The sequence below is a fragment of the Aplidium turbinatum genome, chromosome 3 (genome assembly GCF_918807975.1).
Source record: "Aplidium turbinatum chromosome 3, kaAplTurb1.1, whole genome shotgun sequence".
In the NCBI taxonomy this organism is placed as follows: domain Eukaryota; kingdom Metazoa; phylum Chordata; class Ascidiacea; order Aplousobranchia; family Polyclinidae; genus Aplidium; species Aplidium turbinatum.
In genome coordinates this window covers 47,624,808-47,649,111 of record NC_137474.1, presented here as the reverse complement: position 1 = coordinate 47,649,111, position 24,304 = coordinate 47,624,808, and the positions used below count along the sequence as shown (strand labels likewise).

The 24,304-nt window shown below is 39.1% G+C and overlaps 1 protein-coding gene across 2 annotated transcripts in view; it reads right to left on the bottom strand.

The window, feature by feature from the left end:
• Positions 1 to 24,304, bottom strand: part of LOC145767547 (P-selectin-like) — a 47,916-nt gene that overhangs the window by 5,441 nt on the left and 18,171 nt on the right. Inside the window, exons 6-10 of one of the 2 annotated variants that reach the window (XM_082579389.1) lie at positions 15,837 to 15,899; positions 15,220 to 15,399; positions 7,568 to 7,768; positions 4,434 to 4,640; positions 28 to 248 (exon numbers count right to left, since the gene is read on the bottom strand). In XM_082579389.1, coding sequence (XP_082435515.1) covers positions 28 to 248; positions 4,434 to 4,640; positions 7,568 to 7,768; positions 15,220 to 15,399; positions 15,837 to 15,899 — 872 coding nt within the window. The remainder of the gene's footprint in view (positions 1 to 27; positions 249 to 4,433; positions 4,641 to 7,567; positions 7,769 to 15,219; positions 15,400 to 15,836; positions 15,900 to 24,304) is intronic. The other variant, XM_082579390.1, reaches the window with a different exon arrangement.

Genomic DNA, 24,304 nt, shown 5'->3' with positions numbered 1-24,304 from the left:
AGTAGTTACCTTCATTCGAGTAGTTACCTTCATTCGAGTAGTTACCTTCATTCGAGTAGTTACCTTCATTCGAGTAAAGTCAATTTCAATGGATCCTTTGTAGCTGCAAGGGTTACTGTTTCCTGTATTCTTGTTCACCAACACTTGGGTCACGTCGATGTGAGGATGAACGGCCCGGTTTGGTAATATCCTCCCTGTCCTTAAATTAGCTTTAAAGTTGCATCCATCTTCCGCGTTCCTTGTGGCTCCTGACATTTTTCGAATAAGAATAAATTGAAAAAGCTATTTTTTTTATCAAATTTTTCATAATTTTAAACTCATTCATCAAACTTTGCAAGTGTGAGATTAAAATTTAGAAGCTAATAAAAAATATTAGTCGTTGAGTTGAGGGTCAGATAGAACGAAATCAGATTAGTATATAAGAGTTACTAAGCTCAATCCTAAAAATATTGATTCCATAGGTAAGTACAATGTTATAAGCAACTATATGCAGTACAGTGTTAGCATATAGGGGTTGTTACATGCTCACGACGATCGTGTTTCTATTGTGAAACAAACCACCTTCTATGCAGTTCTGTGTTTTCAAGCAACTTTACAACTAGTTAATCCAAACCCTACTGAAATTACAAACATATCACCATGAAACATTTTGCGAGGAATCAAACACGCTAATAAGCATAATATGTTTTATATACACATAACATGTTTCACATAAACATAAAATGTTTCATATAAACATAACATGTTTTACATAAACATAACATGTTTTACATAAACATAACATGTTTCACAGAAATATAACATGTTAAACATAACATGTTTCACATAACCCTTTAAAGTACGTAAGAGATTGAGACTATTATTTTTTACATTGAACATTGTATTTTAACTATTGGCAGGTAATTTTACAACAATTAACAAAGAAATAACACAAAATATGTTTAGTTTTTATTTTACGACATGTAACATATAATTATGTTACATTTAAGGGTTTTTGTTTATCATGTTGCATCGTATAGCTTCATGTAAATGAAGATAAACACCAGAGAAGAACACTTTGGTTTCGTGGGATATTTATACAGTTGTAAGCACGAATCAAGTAAAACAGTTTTATTCAATAAACAGGAATATCTATTTCATATCGTGATGATGAAGATAAGCTAATATGTGCAAAACAATCAAAAGTGAAGAAACAAAATATAGAAGTTTGCATCATCAGAAGACATTAAAAAATTCAATGCCATGGCTAAATTTTATGCCTTCGAATTAAAGTCAGCACTGTGAAAGACCTGATTGTGGTCTTTCAAAAAGCAAAGATGAACGTTACATTCCAAACATTGATTGTTGGTGAGGTTTAGTAGCTTCCTGCTGGTGCAAACTTTTCACTTTTGACTCTTTTTGGCATTTTCCATTGTGTGCCCAACAAAATTAGCACTGTTTGTATATCTTGCCCGTTTTTCTGTTAGTATGGCTGTTGAAAGAGAAGCACGCTTCCTGCTGCTAAACTTTCCAATCAAGGAACGGGCTACACTTCTGCGAAAGTTTTTGGAGGTAAGAAGATGATTTTCATCTTCTTGCTCCATCAATTTGGTGTAAACAATATACCAGTTGATTATTGCAATGTCAATAAGGTCATGTACAATTCTGAGATAGTAGGCTATTTATGTTTTGATCGATGGTCGAATTGGTATGTTACTTTTTTTTATCCATGATATCCACTCCCCCATGTGGCTATTGTATGTTTTTGCGGAGCCTTTTTTTCTTTTTGTTTTTTCTACGAGAGTGTTCCGTTTTGAGAGTGTTCTAGGTAAGAAGATGATTTTCATCTTCTTGCTCCATCAATTTGGTGTAAACAATATACTTTTTTTTATCCATGATATCCACTCCCCCATGTGGCTATTGTATATTTTTGCCGGAGCCTTTTTTTTTTGTTTTTTCTAGGAGAGGGTGAGAGGCTAGGCAGAAGCAACGTTTGAGAGCATATTTACTGGCTTACTTTCCATCCATTTGACAAAGTGTATGCTATTGGATTGCTAAGCCATCACATCTCCACTTTTCATGGTCTTATCCTGTGGAGTTTGTGCTGGCTTTGGCAGATGCTTCTATTTGCTCGTACAGTTCCTGCATTTAAGTCTCTTTCCAATAACTTATATTGCAGCAACGGGGAATTGAAAAAAATAATCTTTAATATTTTCAGTCAGTTCAAGAATCACTTCTTCTCCAAGTCCATATTCAATTTGACCATTTGTCTTCCCAGTGCACAAATTGTAGTCAAACAAATAGCCAGTTTTAGAACAGCACCTTCACCACATTTTGAAACCCTATGCAATTGACTTACCTTTTACATACTGCCGAAGTATGTTATGGCTTTTGAATTTGATCATGTGTTTATCAATTGACTGACATTTTGTTAAACCCATTGCCTCAATAAAGACAAGTTTAAAATAGCCTAAAACAGGTTAGGGTAGGGTCGAACTTTGAAAACTCTTTCATGAGATGAATCAGATAGTTGTCTCATTAACTCATTGTTATTGAAATGCAGAAAAGCACGAATTTTCTCGACCCGTCGTAAAATCATCACGTTTGAAACATGATATGGAACTCCAAGATTGGTTTCGGTGGACCAGTAATCTCTCAGACACGAGTTTTTGTGATATCCCATCACAATAGTCTTTCCAAAGAAAGCTTTCAGTTCATCTGCTTCAATATTGAAAACATGACCTTTTTGATGACAGTAAAGAACTGTCTGTGGAATTATTATGTCAGCATTTAATTTGCTGAAATTAGCAACTTCATTAAAAATTTCAAGTGAAGTGGCAGAAGATGTTACTGATGCAAGCACTTTTCTATATTCAAAATTAATGTCCGTGTCATTGGTACCAGGTTGATTGGTTGCATTGTTGAATTTTGATTTCTTCCAAACTTCAAGTTTTTGTGAAATGAAGTACAACCAGTGGTGGTTGTAAAAGGTACTTGAGTTTGGATTGGGATGATGTGGGTGGTTCAATGGTTACTTAAACTGGATCGCAATCATTACCATTGTGTCAACTGCATTGATGTCTTCTTCATCATGCTCTAAAGCAGTGGTTCTTAACCGGGGGGGGGCGCGCCCCCCCAGGGGGGCGTGAAGCATCTCTCAGGGGGGTCGGGAGCTCTACAACAATTTCGATTTTTTTTTAATTACTTTAATGTCCTAGGACCTATGCTGTTGGTCCTATTTTATCTTATTTTATATTGTAGCCTACGGTACTCAGTAATTCTTGCTTTATTATAGTTAGACCAGAACATTACAAAATTATTTTGCGCTGAGCTCCTTCAGATCTATCAAATTTTCTCGACGCTGCTTCATTTTTACTTTTCTACGGTTAAGAGCTAAAGAAGACTTACGTTGTTCACTCTCTGGAGATAAACTTCGCATAGAAACCTCGCATTAAAAATCTAGTCACTAAGAAGCAGTGTCAAATATCTCACTGATGTGTACAATAAACAGTCAAAAATGCAATTTTTTTGATATGATACTTATTTTAAATCTAGGGGGGCGCGAGGCACATGACCATTATTGAAGAGGGGCTTGATAGAAAAAGGTTAAGAACCACTGCTCTAAAGTCTAAAGCATCTTTTCTGTCACTTTTGTCGCAAAATAGTAGTTGTTGCACTTCATCTTCATTCAGTTAAAAGTGCTTTGTCCTCTTCGATGATGTCGTATCAAATAGAATATTATGCACACAATATTAGCTTATCATGAAAAAGAAAAACAACATGCAATTAAAAAAGTATGTCATACGGTAACTAATTTGTACTGGCTGGATAAATTGTTTTACATAAACAATACAGTTGTATTTACTGAACATATTATACATGAGCAATACGTTTATTTTACATGAAAATCAAGAAAAAAAATCTAAATTGATTTGTGAAGCTAGTTACAGCAACCGTTCAAGACTGCTGGCTAGTTACCCTTGAAGTACAATGTAACATATATGTTACACAATGTAGAATCTCAATATCTTTCATCTTCATCTTATTTTATCAAAACAAAAACTTGTGATCAGTAATTTAAAAGACGTTTTCATACAATTTGCACAAAAAAATTTAAAAATATAATTTTAGACAAACGAAAATTAGGTTTCAAACTTCTAAACATTTAGCACTGAAACTCCAGAAAACTTTTCCACTAAAAACACGGGAAAATAAAGAGTGTTTTCAACCATATAGTTAAATTTAGCCTGAAATAATTTCCAAAACATCACAAAACCCTCAAAAGAGCAGTAAATAAAAAGATATGAAGCCATGTAACATGCATGTTACATTGTGTTTTAGAGGTTAAACATAACATGTTTCATATAAACATAACATGTTTCACATAAACATAACATGTTTTACATAAACAAAACATGTTTCATATAAACATAACATGTTTTATTTGTACTTACTTATGCACTGCGGGGGTTTATTGGTCCAGCGTCGCTTAGGCTTTTCCACGCATTTGCTGAAAACACTTCCTTGCAGGCGAAAGCCTTTCGCGCATTTAAATCTGCACTTTCCTCCAATGTAGTATTCCCTTGAACAGTTCAAAAACAAGCGTTTTCCCCAACCCAACCTCGGCCATTTTGTAGTCAAATCATCACATTTAGGAATTTCTGTGAAGATAGTTTTTTTATTCAATGCTGAAAACAATATATTAAATTTTTAAGATCACAAACATTCTGTTATTACATCACAGATCACGACATTTTTTCATTGGGCATTGATTACACTGTATAGTTAGCACACAACTTAGTGCTTAAAATATTAAATCTAGTTTGGGATATATCCAGAGCTCTGTAAGTAGGCTACCATGCCATAAAAAGTTTAAACGTATTTACGGTATTTGTCATGACAACATCAAGAGTCGATAATTTGTTGCAGGAGTTTTAACAGATGACTTAGAAACGTATTTTTTTCTGTCTTGTTTTCGTTTCATAAAGTAATACACTGCACAAGTCGTAAACAGGTTTTTATTTATTGTAATACACAAGCAAAGAAATTGTAAGGCAAGTTGCAGAACAATAAAATCTCTTGTTTACGTTAATCCGAGTGTTGAATTCAGGTTTTCCATTAATCCACCTAACCATTTCACTTGGACTTGTTTTTCGATCCTCGTTTTTGCTCTTCAACAATACCTTCAATTGGCTATTATCGTTTTCGTTGGTTGTTTTAGTTCTTGAGGGTAGAAACGACCTTCTAGTTCTTCTTTGTTATAGTCTTTTAGTTTGTAAAGAGTGGAATTTCCAGTCAACCGTTCAGAAACGGTAAAAATTTCTTCCGTGAAATTTGGTATGTAGCCTGTTCACAAACAGTTGCTTCACTTTGTTACCGCGAACCTTATCATCAATTTGATAAGGTTCACCTAACCATTGGTCACAGCGCTAAACCATACTCTCTTCGTGGGAAAATTGTAACATAAATTTCCCGGATTCGTTCGTCTGTATGCAATGACCAAAAAAAACACTCTTCTGAAAACGTCTATTCGATAATTGTATTTCTGTAGAAATAGCCTCAAGGCTGTCGAAAAATGAAAGAAACACCGTACCCACTAAAACTTGTCACTACAATACAAATTACTGAGATAAAGACGGAAATTTGGTCTAGTTAGTAAGCACAAAGCAACACAGTTTTAAAATGCGACCAACTCTTCAAGCAACAATTTTAAAATGACGAGAATAGATTGCAATATTCCAAACGCACGTAACCATCTTCTGTGACGTAATAATGATTAGCATTATGAAGCTATTCAAGCACCTGGCAATTTGGCTTACACCATATCTCGTAATTCAAGATTTAACAATGATGTAATGTTTCAACAGGTGTGACAAAGGTGATGCGATCTTTGCTTATTTCTAGCAATAGTCCATATGACGTAAGACGTCAGGTTCAGTAGACAACGGTTTTATGTGACGTTTGATTTGGGAAACGGTCGTCCGGAACAACCATTTCACTTGGACTTGTTTTTCGATCCTCGTTTTTGCTCTTCAACAATAGCTTCAATTAGCTATTTATCGTTTTCGTTGGTTGTTTTAGTTCTTGAGGGTAGAAACGACCTTCTAGTTCTTCTTTGTTATAGTCTTTTAGTTTGTAAAGAGTGGAATTTCCAGTCAACCATTCAGAAACGGTAAAAATTTCTTCCGTGAAATTTGCTATGTAGCCTGTTCACAAACAGTTGCTTCACTTTGTTACCGCGAACCTTATAATCAGTTTGAAGTCTATGATCTTGTAGTGGTCGTTGCTTCCAATACAAAGTTCATCAAACTTCTTCATAATTTTCCTTATTGATTGAGACAATAGGAATGTGTTTGATAGAACAATGGAAGCGTAGCTATGATTATGGCTCCACAAGTGTTTGTGTTTGCGGTGAAGCAGCGATCAAGTTACACACCCAACTAATTCTAATCCAGTTTTAATTCTACTCTAATTTATAAAAACTTGGGTAGATCTAATTCAGATCCTAGTCTAATTTGTAAAAGCTTAAATTACTCTAATTATAATTTTAATCTAAGTTCGAAAGATTACAAAAATTCTAGTTGTCCAAGTCTGTACGTCACCAACAGAAAAAAACGAGTGAACTGACGCGCCCGAAACAAACACGATTTTTAGAATACAACAAACGCTCCATCAACGTAAAACACGATTGTGCACGAGAAGTGACGTTGTAACACTACAGTATAGAGTTTTTTCGTACTTCTATTTTAGTGGTTTGAATTGTTTAGTTTTGCGTATCGCACAACTTGAGGGATAACCATTACTGTTTAACTAATGGGGTTGATGTTAGAGGTTGTAGTCGTATTAAATTATGACGTACTTTTGAAACAAGCGCCACATATACTGCTGCTTCTTGCCGATTTAAGGTATATTATGTAGTGGTTAACTTCCAGCCAAAGTTTTCATTTTCATTTATCTTGTATTTGCTCTTACTTTGTGATATTTGGAGAAACGTTGATGGAAATGTTGTGGTCATTCCTAATGTTTTTGCATTATTACAGGGAAACATAGTACCCCGGTTCGACATCTGACTTAGCTTGATGTGGAGAAACAATTTTCACCCCAAAGCCGATGCTTGGTGATGCTTAATATGAGGGGTTTACATTGTGAGTTGTAAGCCGTCACTAGCCGGATCTAGGTGGTGCTGACTGTGCTTAATAGCGGTGCTAGAGGGTTTATATTGGGAAGTATTTACATTTGGGGGTCATTACTACTTATAGCTTACCAGTAAATTCCTTTTTGGGGTATAAAAGCTACTAACTATTGAAAAACGTCTTGTTGCTAGGGCCGAAGCTGCGGTTAACCCTAAATGTAATTGTAATTTGAATTATAAATATAATTACGTTAAAATGTGAATTAATTGCATTGCATTACAATAACGTTAATTAATCCAACTCTCCTTAGCACTAGAAAGGCCAGACGTGTGGTAAGCGCTTAGTTAAAACGTCAAAGTCACTTGGACGACCAAAAAAACTCAAACCTTGTTCAACATGAAAATCAGCCAGCGTCATATTGATGACGTGCCATGATCATAACTTCCACAGCGTACCTTGGCAAACATAGGTCCCTCTCTCCCACTGCCCATTGCTCATACATTTCAAAGAGCTGGCTCCTCGGCTAACGTGGTGCTCAGGGCATTGTAATGAGCATAGAGAGCCAACATTCCATTCATCGGTGCAACTCACAAATGCTTCCGACGCGTTATGGCGGGATTGCAAGAAAGTGGAACCCATGGCCGGGCACGATATTTCTATGGTGCAATAATAAAAAAGTAACTTAAAAACTTTATTTAATTGTTAATTGTCGATCGATGAACTGTCGTTTGATGAATTTTCGATCGATAAATTGTCGAACCATAGACAAGCAAAACAAAGTAAACATAATGACTCAAACGTTTTCGACACGTACATGTGTCCTCATCAGGACTTAAATCTGCAATATACATAAAATGATGGTTGGTTGGTTATGAACCTTTATTCTCGGACTGACAAAGCCTTGCTTGGTCATTCCATCAAATCCTGATCAGGAACCCTAACCCTAAATCTGCAATATACATAAAATAAAAAATTTTGAGATAAATTTGACTTTGCACTATAACTGTAATGACACACTGGACTGAAAAGCATAAACTAAACGGTACCCGGTCAGTTGGTCGACAGGACAATTGGTCGACAGACAATTGGTCGACAAGACAGTTGGTCGACAGGACGTTAGGTCGACAGAACGATTCATTTTAGGGTTAGGGTTAGTCAACTAACCTTAACTCTAACCTAACTCTAACTCTAACCCTAACCCTACGCACTTAACCCTAACCTGTCGACCTAACGTCCTGTCGACCAACTGTCTTGTCGACCAATTGTCCTGTCGACCAAATGTCTGTCGACCAATCGACCGTGCACCAAACTAAACAAATGATACAAGAATGATTACGAGTAAACTATACGGCGGGAAACAGATCACATGAGGTGTAAACTACAGGCATTGGACAAACAATTAGATCATACACTAAAGGAACAATGAGTCACGGCAAATAACTGCCGGTTGAGAAATGGATTGTTACGTTTGATTCTTAAGGCTTTCATGATCTTAGTTCGAAAATCAGATCTGCCTCGAGATGATGATTATAAATTGGTCGATCGAGACATTGTCAGTGCACGTTTCACGATAGTTGTCAATTGCACGATAAATTGTCGATCGATGAATTGGCGTTTAGTGAATTGCCATTCAGGGAATTATCAATCGATGAATGATCAATCCATAAATTGTCGATCCATAAATTGTCTATCGATAAATTGTCAATCGATGAATTGTCGATCGATGAATTGTCAATCGATGAATTATTGTTATTTGGCGAATTGTCGATCGATGAATTATCAATCGACAGAGGTGGGCAAAAAGTAGCGCCTCTCCCGCTACCGCTACTTTTTTGGTAAAAGTAGCGGTAGCGGCGCTACTTTTTAGTTGGAATAATGTCTGCAGTAGCGGCGCTACTTTTTGCCCACCTCTGTCAATCGATAAATTGTCGATCAATGAATTGTCGATTGATGAATTGTCAATCGATGAATTGTTGTTGTTTGGTGAATTGTTGATCGATGAATTATTATCAATCGATAAATTGTCGATCAATGAATTGTCGATTGATGAATTGTCAATCGATGAATTGTTGTTGTTTGTTGGAATTGTCGATCGATGATTTGTTGATCGATAAATTGTCAGTCGATGAATTGTCGTTCGATCAATTATCATTCAGTGAATTGTCGTTTGGTGAATTGTCATTCAGTGAATTGTTGTTTGGTAAATTGTCGTTAGAGAATTGTCATTCAGTGAATTGTCAATCGATGAATTGTCAATCGATGAATTATTGTTGTTTGTTGAATTGTCGATCAATGAATTGTCGATTGATGAATTGTCAATCGATGAATAGTCGTTCGGTGAATTATCATTCAGTGAATCGTCGTTCGGTGAATTGTCATTCAGTGAATTGTTGTTTGGTAAATTGTTGTTCGGGGAATTGTCATTCAGTGAATTGTCAATCGATGAATTGTCAATCGATGAATTATTGTTGTTTGGTGAATTGTCAATCAATGAATTGTCGATTGATGAATTGTCAATCGATGAATTGTTGTTGTTTGGGGAATTGTCGATCGATGAATTATCGTTGTTTGGTGAATTGTGGATCGATGATTTGTTGATCAATAAATTGTCAATCGATGAATAGTCGTTCGGTGAATTATCATTCAGTGAATCGTCGTTCGGTGAATTGTCATTCAGTGAATTGTTGTTTGGTAAATTGTTGTTCGGGGAATTGTCATTCAGTGAATTGTCAATCGATGAATTGTCGTTCGATCAATTATCATTCAGTGAATTGTCGTTTGGTGAATTGTCATTCAGTGAATTGTTGTTTGGTAAATTGTCGTTCGGAGAATTGTCATTCAGTGAATTGTCAATCGATGAATTATTGTTGTTTGTTGAATTGTCGATCAATGAATTGTCGATTGATGAATTGTCAATCGATGAATAGTCGTTCGGTGAATTATCATTCAGTGAATCGTCGTTCGGTGAATTGTCATTCAGTGAATTGTTGTTTGGTAAATTGTTGTTCGGGGAATTGTCATTCAGTGAATTGTCAATCGATGAATTGTCAATCGATGAATTATTGTTGTTTGATGAATTGTCAATCAATGAATTGTCGATTGATGAATTGTCAATCGATGAATTGTTGTTGTTTGGGGAATTGTCGATCGATGAATTATCGTTGTTTGGTGAATTGTGGATCGATGATTTGTTGATCAATAAATTGTCAATCGATGAATAGTCGTTCGGTGAATTATCATTCAGTGAATCGTCGTTCGGTGAATTGTCATTCAGTGAATTGTTGTTTGGTAAATTGTTGTTCGGGGAATTGTCATTCAGTGAATTGTCAATCGATGAATTGTCGTTCGATCAATTATCATTCAGTGAATTGTCGTTTGGTGAATTGTCATTCAGTGAATTGTTGTTTGGTAAATTGTCGTTCGGAGAATTGTCATTCAGTGAATTGTCAATCGATGAATTGTCAATCGATGAATTATTGTTGTTTGTTGAATTGTCGATCAATGAATTGTCGATTGATGAATTGTCAATCGATGAATAGTCGTTCGGTGAATTATCATTCAGTGAATCGTCGTTCGGTGAATTGTCATTCAGTGAATTGTTGTTTGGTAAATTGTTGTTCGGGGAATTGTCATTCAGTGAATTGTCAATCGATGAATTGTCAATCGATGAATTATTGTTGTTTGGTGAATTGTCAATCAATGAATTGTCGATTGATGAATTGTCAATCGATGAATTGTTGTTGTTTGGGGAATTGTCGATCGATGAATTATCGTTGTTTGGTGAATTGTGGATCGATGATTTGTTGATCAATAAATTGTCAATCGATGAATAGTCGTTCGGTGAATTATCATTCAGTGAATTGTCGTTCGGTGAATTGTCATTCAGTGAATTGTTGTTTGGTAAATTGTTGTTCGGGGAATTGTAATTCAGTGAATTGTCAATTGATGAATTGTCAATCGATGAATTATTGTTGTTTGGTGAATTGCCGATCGATAAATTGTTGATCAATAAACTGTCAATCGATTATCGATCGATGAATTGTCGTTCGGTGAATTGTCGTTCGGTAAATTGTCGTTCGGTGAATTGTCGTTGAGTGAATTTCGGAGAATTGTCAATCGATGAATCGTTCTTTCGATTCACTTCAAACAATTGACATTTAATGAAGTTGGATATCTTTGAACTTATTACCATCTTTTTTGGGGTAACTTGCTAATTATTAGTTGAATAATTGATTTTTATCCTCGAACTAACAAAGCCTTTGAAGAAAGCGAGTTCCTGGTAGTTTCGCATACTTGTAGAAGATTTGAACCGCTGACGCAGGGCCGGTCAGCGAGGTTGACAGAGTGAAGTTTCCGTATGTTCTTGAAATGCTGTTTCCGGGGAATTATTCCATCCACTAGGTGCTACTGAATGGAGAACACTCATTGAAGTGCATTGCTCAAGCGCATAACCCAAGAGTCGCACCAGCGCTGCTTGATCTTGCAGTTTCTTCGTTCGTAATTTCGGGCGCTTAACATATTAAACTATCGAGCCTGACCGGTGAATTTTTGCCCAAAAAATAATGTCGTTTGATAAAATATTAGATAGAACATAGGCCTAGTTCATTCTCTTATTGCTTCAGCAATTTTAGGTCTGCACAACATTCTTCAAAAATTTTTGATTTGCCCATACAGATAAGTATCTGTCATCGTTTGTTGAATTTTTTTAAACCATAAACAGACATAATTCGGCAACAATACTAGCCTATATTTGAAATTATAAAAACAATAAACAATTAGAAAACGTTTTCGGCTAGTCATACACTTCTTTTCAAGCCTATAAGAAAAATATTTTTTAATACAAATACTAAAGAATGATACAGTCTCTCTCTCTGTAGGTATCATGGCTGATACAGCCCTCGATGTACAATGATGTTCCAGTTTGATCGATCTCGTGCGTCTTGCCAAGTTTTAGTAGGGTTTTTGATTTGTGGTTGAAAATTGTGCAAAAATGTGAATCTTTGAGCTCCTCTTGCCCGTTTTCCTATTATTTTTCCTCTTAAAGATAAATCTTCAAGTTCGCCTTTCCTTATGCTGTGACCCAAGAACTTCAGTTGCCTCATTTCTATAGATCTCATTATCTGCTGCTCCTGGCCCATCTGTTGGAAAACTGCTCTGTTGGTTCGAAAAGCTTTGTTAAACTTTTGCATCATTGTAGACTTGGCCATAGTACTGAAGTAGATAGGCCAGTTCCTTTCTTCAGCGCCTCTATGTTTAGTCAGCCGCACTGCTTCCAGCCGCACCACGAGGAGGTACACAGATGACTTGGTGCCAAAAGCGGTCACCCAACGGATACAGTATCACAGCAAAAATACGGTCAAATCTAAACATTTGAGAAACTGCTTGTCACAATCAATGTGCAAGGCCTCGCGTCGGGTTGCTTTGCGTCTTGACAGAATGTGCTGTTTTCATTATGGAATTTTGAGCGATGTGTTATTATCGGGTATTGACCTGAAGTAACCTCTGATTACGATTTCTGTATTATGTAAAGTGTGTTTTCTAGAATCATTTTCCCTACGTGATAATCTAGAGACTTCTGTTGTTTACATTTAAATGCTGCTTGATAGAACAATGGTTCTTTATGATGTAACCTTACGTAACCTTCTCGAAGTTACTGGACTGAACAACCAACTATAAATAGTGGTGTAATTTATGATGAAATTATTATTGAGTTGATGATGTGAATTATTATTATTATGGGAGTTGTATTATGATGAGTTGATTATTATGATGAGTTGGTGATGAGAGATCATTGTTGTAGTAATAGCAGTTGTTAATAGACGCAAAGATTATTGTTAATCGAGAGTGGAAGTATTGAATACGAGTACTGTAAAGCAAAGTTGATGCTAATATAATTTCTGATTGAAATTAGAATCGTATGAGAAGCTGTGAGTGGATCACGTTAAACTCGATCAATAGTCGCAAGCATTGGAATCTATTGCTGTTTACTATTACTTTGATTAATTGTTGGAAGTGGTGAACCATTCGTTGGAGTCCTTCAAGCGTTTGTATATATCATTTCACCAGTAGAACTATCCGTGAATTTAATTGACTGCTTTTCGGTTATAACCCATTAAACTACGTCATTGAACCTTTCCAAGTCTTTTTCCTGGTAAAAGATAGAAAGAAATCGTGACACTGCTTAACTAGCTCACGCAAAATGATAACTGAAAAATTACGCAGCACAACGGGTCAAGTACTTGCGAAGTAAAATTAATTAATCGTTCATAAAAGGACTCAAGCACAGACTTGAACAACTAGATAATTCCAGTTGTCTAATTCGATGAATTAGAGCAATACGTTGGTAATTCCAATCTAATTTGGTAAAAACTTGTTTACTCTAATTCTAGTTCCAATCTAATCTCCGGTTTTGCTACAAATTTTCATTTATCCAACAGTGTTTTCAGCTAATGAAAGAAAGCTGTGCTCTTATCAACCTCATGCAAGGAAAATGCAATAAAACGGGCAAGATCAAACTGTCATTCTATCGCTTTAAAGCAGCGAGGGCATTAAAAACTCGATTAGTTCGATTATTCAATTAACCAACATCACAATGTGTATTATGACGTAAGTGGTTTTGGTGCTGTGATGGTGAAATGACACTTAGATTTAGAGTTGCCATTTTGGCGTTGGTAACTAAAGATATGTGATAACTGGGTCAAACTAATTTTAATCCAGTTTAAATTCTACTCTAATTTGTGAAAATTTGGGTGGCTCTAATTCTAGTCCAATTTTTAAAAACGTGAATAGCTCTAATTATAATTATAATATAATTTCAAAAAGCTAAAAAAAATCTAGTTGTCCAAGTCTGCTCAAGAAAGATTAAAAAAAGGTATAGTCTCAGTGGCCTATTCTACATGGAGTACTTCAAGAAACTTATTCAAGTATTCAATTTCTTGAAGTACTCAATGCGCAACATCATAACATAAATTTCACTGTAGAAACAGCCACGGTGACTATACCTTTTTTGGATGTAGAAATTAAGATAAAAGGTGATGGATTTGACACTTGGGTCTGGCGTAAACCTACAAATACTAATGTTTTTCTAAATTTCAGCGCTGTTTGCCCGTCAAACTGCAAATCTGCTTTAATCAAGTGCCTTATCTCGCGAGCTTGAGACTTTTGATCGAACAATGACTGTTTCAACAATGAAATCAATAAATTACGCTCATACTTTGGTACTAATCATTATGTGACTTGATTTTTCAGTTGGGTTCTTAGAGGGTTTTGAATTCAGATTCCACTACGTCTCCAGTTGAGGAGCGTGATTTCAAGAACTTTTTAACAATCTCGTTTATTGGTAAAAAATCCAAACGTTTTGCCACAAGTTTGTCTAGATTTTTTGCCTTGAAGTTTCACTTTTTCTCGTCCATAAAACATTTAAAGCTGGTTACTATTTTCAGTTGAAGTCTAAAACTCCTGTCCACATATGATTACAAAACTGAAATGCATACAAAAATGATTAAGAACCACTGATCTACATTCTTCCTTATATATTTGTGTTTGAAATTTTTGAAATTAAACAGACAAATAAACGATGGACGATTTTTCTCCACTGCTCAGTAAAGTCACAGAGGACCACAATTTATCTTAAAGACGTTGCAGAAACGATCTTTATCTGGTTGATGCATCCACTCCCATCTCCAGAGTTCATTACCATGAGAACGAGAGAGGTGCAAAACATGTGTTCAATAATCACTTGTAGGGGATGGTATACTTCACTCCAAGTCGTTATGAGCGGCGTTGTTTCATTGTTACGCAACAATGCAGTAACTGATTAAGATAACCGCATATCCTAATGCTAAGAAAGTGCACTTCTTTGAACTCATGAGTAGGTGCGAACAGCACAGAAAGTATCCTTTCTATAGTATATCACCACAACAAACGAATTCGTTCTTTAGAATATCGTTATAAACTGGATAGGCTACAGCCAGAATCATTGGAGTGGAGGCTGACGTAGACATCTTTGGGAAGTATTTTTTAAATTTTATTGTTGAACTATTTACAACGAAAACAGTTTGTTGGTTGCAAAAGTACTAAATACAACGGTATAAAATCCCATGCTTACTTCTGCACTCCCAGTCTAAAGTGAAGTTTTCTGAATTTCCATTGTTGCAAATGTAGAACGATTCACCGACCAAGAAGAAACCGACATCGCAAGAGATCTCGCAACGAAAACTGTTGTCGTCTCTCGAAGCGCAATCAATTCGAGAATTGCGAAGGATAACTCCAGGATGACAACTGCTCTCTGCGGGAAATAGATGTTGATAGATTAATGCTCAGTACAGCAGCATCAATTATTACCTGTGGAAATCCCAGTAACTGTTCTGCGTTATTGTATTGTTGAGAAATAATCACTTTTTGAAGAAAATAAAACAATCGCTAATGAATAAACTTTGTGCTTCAATGCTACAAATATTATGCAATTTTGAATACAAACGTATGAAACTGAAGATTCCATCATATTTGAGTGGATTTCTTCTTCTATGGTTGGTCGTGGTAATAAAATTGTTCTAAATTTTTTTTATGTCAGTTGATATTATCATGTTGTAGTTGTTAGGCCTAATCGATTGCAGTGTTTTTCGAAATATCATTTTCTTCCTTTCCATGCTCCCGAGTCCGTAGCACGGTCATTTTCATGAAATTACACAAAAGCAAAACATCAACAAACAAAGAATCACTAACCTGATGAACTTCTCCCGAAACTGCTTCGAGCGTTGATAGTGGGTGGAAGTTCGAACGAAGTTCCTTTTAAAAGTACGAGTTACAATGGTGGCGCTTGTCACTACTTATTACTATGGTGGTGCTTATCACTATGGTAGTGCTTGTTACTATGGTGGCGCTTGTTACTATGGTGGTGCTTATCACTATGGTGGCGCTTATCACTATGTTGGCGCTTATAACTATGGTGGCGCTTATCACTAAGTTGGTGCTTGTCACTATGGTGGTGCTTGTCACTATGGTAGCGCTTATCACTATGGTGGTGCTTGTCACTATTGTGGGGCTTGTCACTATGGTGGCGCTTACTACTATGGTGGCGCATATCACTATGGTGGTGCTTGTTACTATGGTGGCGCTTATCACTATGTTGGTGCTTGTCACTATGGTGGGGCTTGTCACTATGGTGGCGCTTATCACTATGGTGGTGCTTGTTACTATGGTGGCGCTTGTTATTACGGTGGCGCTTATCACTATGGTGATGCTTGTCACTATGGTGCTGCTTGTCACTATGGTGGCGCTTATCACTATGGTGGCGCTTGTTACTATGGTGGCGATTATCACTATGGTGGTGCTTGTCACTATGGTGGTGCTTGTTACTATGGTGGCGCTTATCACTATGATGGTGCTTGTCACTATGGTGTTGGTTGTCACTATGGTGGCGCTTGTCACTATGGTGGCGCTTACCACTATGGTGGTGCTTATCACTATGGTGATGCTTGTCATTATGCTGGTGCTTGTCACTATGGTGGCGCTTATCACTATGGTGGTTCTTGTCACTATGGTGGTGTTTGTCACTATGGTGGCGCTTGTTACTATGGTGGCGCTTGTTACTATGGAGGTGTTTATCCCTATGTTGGTGATTGTCACCATTGGTGGCGCTTATCACCATGGTGGTGCTTGTTACTATGGTGGTGCTTGTTACTATGGTGGTGCTTGTTACTATGGTGGCGAATGTCACTATGCTGGCGCTTATTACTATGGTTGCGCTTATCACTATGGCGGTGCTTGTCACTATGGTGGCGATTATCACTATGGTGGCGCTTGTTACTATGGTGGCGCTTGTTACTATGGTGGCGCTTCTCACTATTGTGGCGCTTGTTACTATGGTGGTGCTTGTTACTATGGTGGTGCTTGTTACTATGGTGGTGCTTGTGACTATGGTGGTGCTTGTCACTATGGTGGCGATTATCACTATGGTGGTGCTTGTCACTATGGTGGTGCTTGTCACTATGGTGGTGCTTGTCACTATGGTGGCGCTTATCACTATGGTGGTGCTTATCACAGTTTTGGTGATTGTCACCATTGGTGGCACTTATCACTACGGTGATGCTTGTTACTATGATGGCGCTTATCAATATGGTGGTGCTTGTTACTATGGTGGCGCTTGTCAGTGTGGTGGCGATTATCACTATGGTGGCACTTGTTACTATCGTAGCGCTTATCACTATGGTGGCGCTCATCACTATTGTGGCGCTAATCACTGTGATGGCGCTTGTTACTATGGTAGTGCTTGTTACTATGGTGGCGCTTGTCACTATGGTGGCGCTTATCACTATGGTGATGCTTGTTATTATGTTGGCGCTTATCACTATGGTGGCGATTATTGCTATGGTGATTCTTGTCACTATGGTGGTGCATGTCACTATGGTCGCACTTATCACTATGGTGGCGCTTGTTACTATGGTGGTGCTTGTCACTATGGTGGTGCTTGTTACTATGGTAGTACTTGTCACTATGGTGGTGCTTGTTACTATAGTGGTGCTTGTCACTATGGTGGTGCTTGTCACTATGGTGGTGCTTGTCACATTGGTGGTGCTTAACACTATGGTGGCGCTGGTTACGATGGTGGCGCTTGTTACTATGGTGGTGCTTATCACTATGGTAGTGCTTGTCACTATAGTGGTGCTTATCACTATGGTGGTGCATGTCACTATGGTAGCGCTTATCACTATGGCGGTGCTTGTTACTATGGTGGTGCTTGTTACTATGGTGGTGCTTGTGACTATGGTGGATGGTGGTGCTTGTCACTATGGTGGCGATTATCACTATGGTGGTGCTTGTCACAATGGTGGTGCTTGTCACTATGGTGGCGCTTATCACCATGGTGGTGCTTATCACAGTGGTGGTGATTGTCACCATTGGTGGCGCTTATCACTACGGTGATGCTTGTTACTATGATGGCGCTTATCAATATGGTGGTGCTTGTCACTATGGTGGCGCTTGTCAGTATGGTGGCGATTATCACTATGGTGGCACTTGTTACTATCGTAGCACTTATCACTATGGTGGCGCTCATCACTATTGTGGCGCTAATCACTGTGATGGCGCTTGTTACTATGGTAGTGCTTGTTACTATGGTGGCGCTTGTCACTATGGTGGCGCTTATCACTATGGTGATGCTTGTTATTATGGTAGCGCTTGTCACTATGGTGGCGCTTATCACTATGGTGATGCTTGTTACTATGTTGGCGCTTATCACTATGGTGGCGCTTATTGCTATGGTGGTTCTTGTCACTATGGTGGTGCATGTCACTATAGTGGCGCTTATCACTATGGTGGTGCTTATCACTATGGTGGTTCTTGTCACTATGGTGATGCTTGTTACTATGGTGGCGCTTATCAGTATGGTAGCGCTTGTTACTATGGTGGCGCTTGTCACTATGGTGGCACTTATTTCTGTGGTGTCGCCTATGACTATGGTGGTGATTGTTACTATAGTGGCGCTTATCACTATTGTGTGCTTGTCACTATGGTAGCGCTTATTACTATGGTTGTTTTTATCACTATGGTGGTGCTTGTCACTATGGTGGTTCTTGTTACTGTGGTGGTGCTTGTCACTATGTTGGCGCTTATTACTGTGGTGTCACTTATCACTATGGTGGTGATTGTTACTATGGTGGCGCTTGTCACTATGGTGGCGCTTATTACTGTGGTGTCACTTATCACTATGGTGGTGATTGTTACTATGGTGGCGCTTATCACTATTTTGTGCTTGTTACTATGGTTGTGCTTGTTACTATAGTGACGCTTATCACTATGGTGGCGCTTATCACTATGGTGGTGCTGGTCACTATTTTGGTGCTTATCACTATGGTGATGGTTGTCATTATGGTGGTGCTTGTCACTATGGTGGCGCTTATCAGTGTAGTGGTGCTTGTCACTATGGTGGTGTTTGTCACTATGGTGGCGCTTGTTACTATGGTGGCGCTTGTTACTATGGAGGTGCTTATCACTATGTTGGTGATTGTCACCTTTGGTGGCGCTTATCACTATGGTGGTGCTTGTTACTATGGTGGTGATTGTTACTATGTTGGCGAATGTCACTATGGTGGCGCTTATTACTATGGTGGCGCTTATCACTATGGTGGTGCTTGTCACTATGGTAGCGCTTATTACTATGGTTTTTCTTATCACTATGGTGGTGCTTGTCACTATGGTGGCGCTTATCACTATGGTGGCGCTTGTTACTATGGAGGTGCTTATCACTATGTTGGTGATTGTCACCATTGGTGGCGCTTATCACTATGGTGGTGCTTGTTACTATGGTGGTGCTTGTTACTATGGTGGCGCTTGTCACTATGGTGACGATTATCACTATAGTGGTGCTTGTCACTATGGTGGTGCTTGTCACTATGGTGGTGCATATTACTGTGGTTGCGCTTATCACTATGGTGGTGCTTGTCACTATGGTTGTGCTTGTTACTGTGGTGGTGCTTGTCACTATGGTGGCGCTTGTTACTATGGTGCTGCTTATCACTATGGTGGCGCTTGCTACTATGGTGGCGCTTGTCACTATGGTCGCGCTTGTTACTATGGTGGCGCTTATCACTATGTTGGCGCTTGTTACTATGGTGGCGCTTGTCACTATAGTGGTGCTTGTTACTATGGTGGTGTTTGTCACTATGGTGGCGCTTGTTACTATGGTGGCGCTTGTTACTATGGAGGTGCTTATCACTATGTGGGTGATTGTCACCATTGGTGGCGCTTATCACTATGGTGGTGCTTGGTACTATGGTGGTGCTTGTTACTATGGTGGCGCTTGTCACTATGGTGGCGCTTATTACTATGGTGGCGCTTATCACTATGGTGGTGCTTGTCACTATGATAGCGCTTATTACTATGGTTGCTCTTATCACTATGGTGGTGCTTGTCACTATGGTGGCGCTTGTTACTATGGTGGTGCTTGTCACTATTGTGGCGCTTATCACTATGGTGGCGCTTGTTACTATGGTGGCGCTTGTCACTATGGTGGCGCTTATTACTGTGGTGTCGCTTATCACCATGGTGGTGCTTGTTACTATGGTGGCGCTTATCGCCATTGTGGTGCTTGTTACTATGGTGGTGCTTGTTACTATGGTGACGCTTATCACTATGGTGGCGCTTATCACTATGGTGGTGCTTGTCACTATGGTGGTGCTTGTCATTATGGTGGCGCTTATCAGTATGGTGATGCTTGTCACTATGGTGGTGTTTGTCACTATGGTGGCGCTTGTTACTATGGTGGCGCTGGTTACTATGGAGGTGCTTATCACTATGTTGGTGATTGTCACCATTGGTGGCGCTTATCACTATGGTGCTGCTTGTTGCTATGGTGGTGCTTGTTACTATGGTGGCGCTTGTCACTATGGTGGCGCTTATTACTATGGTGGCGCTTATCACTATGGTGGCGCTTGTTACTATGGTGGCGCTTATCACTATCGTGGCGCTTGTTACTATGGTCTTGCTTGTTACTATGGTGACGATTATCACTATAGTGGTGCTTGTCACTATGGTGGTGCTTGTCACTATGGTGGTGCATATTACTGTGGTTGCGCTTATCACTATGGTGGTGCTTGTCACTATGGTTGTGCTTGTTACTATATTGGTGCTTGTCACTATGGTGATTGGTGGCGCTTATTACTATGGTGTCGCTTATCACTATGGTGGCGCTTGCTACTATGGTGGCGCTTGTCACTATGGTGTCGCTTATTACTATGGTGGCGCTTATCACTATGGTGGCGCTTGTTACTATGGTGGCGCTTGTCACTATAGTGGTTTTTGTTACTGAGGTGGTGTTTGTCACTATGGTGGCACTTATTACTATGGTGGCGCTTATCACTATGGTGGCGCTTGTTACTATTGTGGCGCTTGTCACTATGGTGGTGCCTATTACTATGATGGCGCTTATCACTATGGTGGCGCTGGTTACTATGGTGAAACGTATCACTATGGTGGCGCTTATCACTATGGTGGTGCTTGTCACTATGGTGGTGCTTGTCACTATGGTGCGCTTATCACTATGGTGGTTCTTGTCATTATGGTGGTGCTTGTCACTATGGTGGCGCTTATCACTATGGTGGTGCTTGTCACTATGGTGGCGCTTGTCACTATGGTGGTGCTTGTTACTATGGTGGTGTTTGTCACTATGGTGGCGCTTGTTACTATGGTGGCGCTTGTTACTATGGAGGTGATTATCACTATTTTGGTGATTGTCACCATTGGTGGCGCTTATCACTATGGTGGTGCTTGTTACTATGGTGGTGCTTGTTACTATGGTGGCGCTTGTCACTATGGTGGCGCTTATTCCTATGGTGGCGCTTATCACTATGGTTGTCACTATGGTAGCGCTTATTACTATGGTTGCTCTTATCACTATGGTGATGCTTGTCACTATGGTGGCGCTTGTTACTATGGTGGTGCTTGTCACTATTGTGGCGCTTATCACTATGGTGGCGCTTGTTACTATGGTGGCGCTTGTTTCTATGGTGGCGCTTGTCACTATGGTGGCGCTTATTACTGTGGTGTCGCTTATCACTATGGTGGTGCTTGTTACTATGGTTGGGCTTATCACCATTGTGGTGCTTGTTTCTATGGTAGTGCTTGTTACTATGGTGACGCTTATCACTATGGTAGCGCTTATCACTATGGTGGTGCTTGTTATTATGGTGGTGCTGGTCACTATGGTGGTGCTTGTCACTATGGTAGTGCTTGTCACTATGGTGGCGCTTATCAATATGGTGGCGCTTGTTACTGTGGTGGCGCTTGTTACTATGGTGGCGCTTGTCACTATGGTGGCGCTTGTCACTATGGTGGCGCTTATTACTGTGGTGTCGCTTATCACTATGGTGGTGCTTGTTACTATGGTTGGGCTTATCACCATTGTGGTGCTTGTTTCTATGGTGGTGCTTGTTACTATGGTGACGCTTATCACTATGGTGGTGCTTGTTATTATGGTGGTGCTGGTCACTATGGTTCTGCTTGTCACTATGGTAGTGCTTGTCACTATGGTGGCGCTTATCACTCTGGTGGCGCTTGTTACCATAGTTGTGATCACTGTAGCGGCCAGTTTCCTTTGCTCCCTTTTTTGTTTTGTTGGTGCTCTCTACCGCCTTCTGCAAGGCACGCCTGACGCCTTGTAGATTTCGATAAATTTAGTTTTTGGGTTTTTGTCCGCCATGGAAGGAGTACTGTAAGTAAATGTGTGTTTTAATCTTTTAATATTGTTTTTATGTTTCAGCACTGGAATATTGTTAAATTTAAATCAGTTTTTGATCACCTGCTGAAAGACACAATTAATTTGTCATAAACGCCATTGTTGGCTATTGTTCTCTGATTCCTGTTTGGTGTTACCTGGTGATTTGGTATTTGCTTAGGTTTGAACCTTTTGTTTTTCATCTTTGTTTGTGTACTTTCTTTCCTTTATGCCTCTCGGCCATGTACGACCTGGGTGACCAAGTTTTTGCCTTTGTTGCACATATTTGCTAGCTCCCATTCATAAACTGCATTTTTATACAAGTTTGCTAGTGCTCATTTCAAATAGTCTCTGTAGACAGGGTTTCTACATCATTTAAATTTAACAGTAGAAAATATCCTTTGTTGGTTTAAAGTTTAAACTACTTCTTTAGGTCTGAATTCATTTAAACATGTATCAGACAACTCTTAATTGCCTCTTTGGTAGTAGACTTTCCAAGTTAGAAGCAATATACAATACTAAAATGAGGGGATTACTCGAATCTGAAAGAAATGTTTTAGCTTCCATAGCTGATGGTTTTAGCGCTCCTAAGGTCAGAGAACTAGAAAAAGATTTTTTCGATAGCCATAGTAACACAATGTGTGCTTGCTTGGATCTTATGAGTGCCATTCCTTCGGACAATGTGCACATGAAAAGGAAATCCATAGTCAGAGCTCAGTGTGAGAGGTTGAATTCACTGAAACTGGCAATGGATAACCGGTGTGCGGCATGTACAAAACAACATAAGGCTGTTGGCCCTAGTGCCATGCACTCATCTCTCAATAAGGTAGATAAACCCTTTTGTCCCTCTAGCGGCACCAGGGAAAGAATGCGTAGATTGGCTCGTGAAGCCATACTAGAGTATGAGCTAAGTGCCCCAAACCAAAACCAATCTACCTCTCCATCAGTGTCTGCGAGTCAAACAGATCCAAAACAAGTCTTCAAAAAATCCCCCAAAGCGACCGATAAAAGTGACTTTATTACTCTCGACCAAACAGGGGGGAGGCCTGAAAGTTGGACTTCTTGCTGCGACGACCCAAAGTCTCACCAAAACGACAAGCAGTTGCCAGTACCTGCAACTGGTGAACAGTCGTCAGGTGTTTACCACTCATGGACACCAGAACCTATCAATTCTGCCACATGCGGTACGTCTTGTGGGTTAAACTTTCAAGCACCCAGTCTTGGTGAGTCACACTCCTTAGCCAACGCTATTTACAGCATGGCTAGTTCCATGCAATATCAAAGCCAATCCTTGCGTGAGGAAGAATTGTTTGATGGTACGTCTACTAAGTACCATCAATTCATTTCTCATTTTGATTCCTTTGTCATACGAGGTGTGTTGGATCCAGCTATCAAACTGGATCGACTTATATCTTCCTGTACAGGTGATGCAAGAGATTGCATTGCGAGCTGTGTACTGTGTTTCTCTTCTGAGCATGGCTACCAAGAAGCAAAAAAGTTACTGGAGTCCCACTACGGCCAACGGCATACCATTGTTGGTGCTTATGTAAGCAAGTTAACTGAAGGTCCACCAATCAGGGCCAATGATCCTGCTGGTATAAACAGATTGGCCAGGGAGATGAGAAATTGTGAAACGGCTTGCAAGGGTTATGAGATGTCTGATCTGGATACACAACAGACAATTGGAAAGATCTTCAGCAGGCTTCCAGTCCATCTGCAGCAGGCTTTTGCTAGCAAAGCAAGTTCGCTGTTAGGAGCCGGTCACCGGGTTAAATTCTTCGACCTCATGGAGTTTCTTCAAGCTAGCGCCGAAGTTGACCGGTCAATTAATTGGCCAAAGGAAAGATAAAATGAAGCCGGATGCATCTAACTGGCGGAGTACAGGGGCATCCTCATACTTCACCCATGGCACACCAATAGAGAGATCTAATTGTATGGTTTGCAGCGAAAATCACATGTTAGCTGACTGCAAAACATTCCA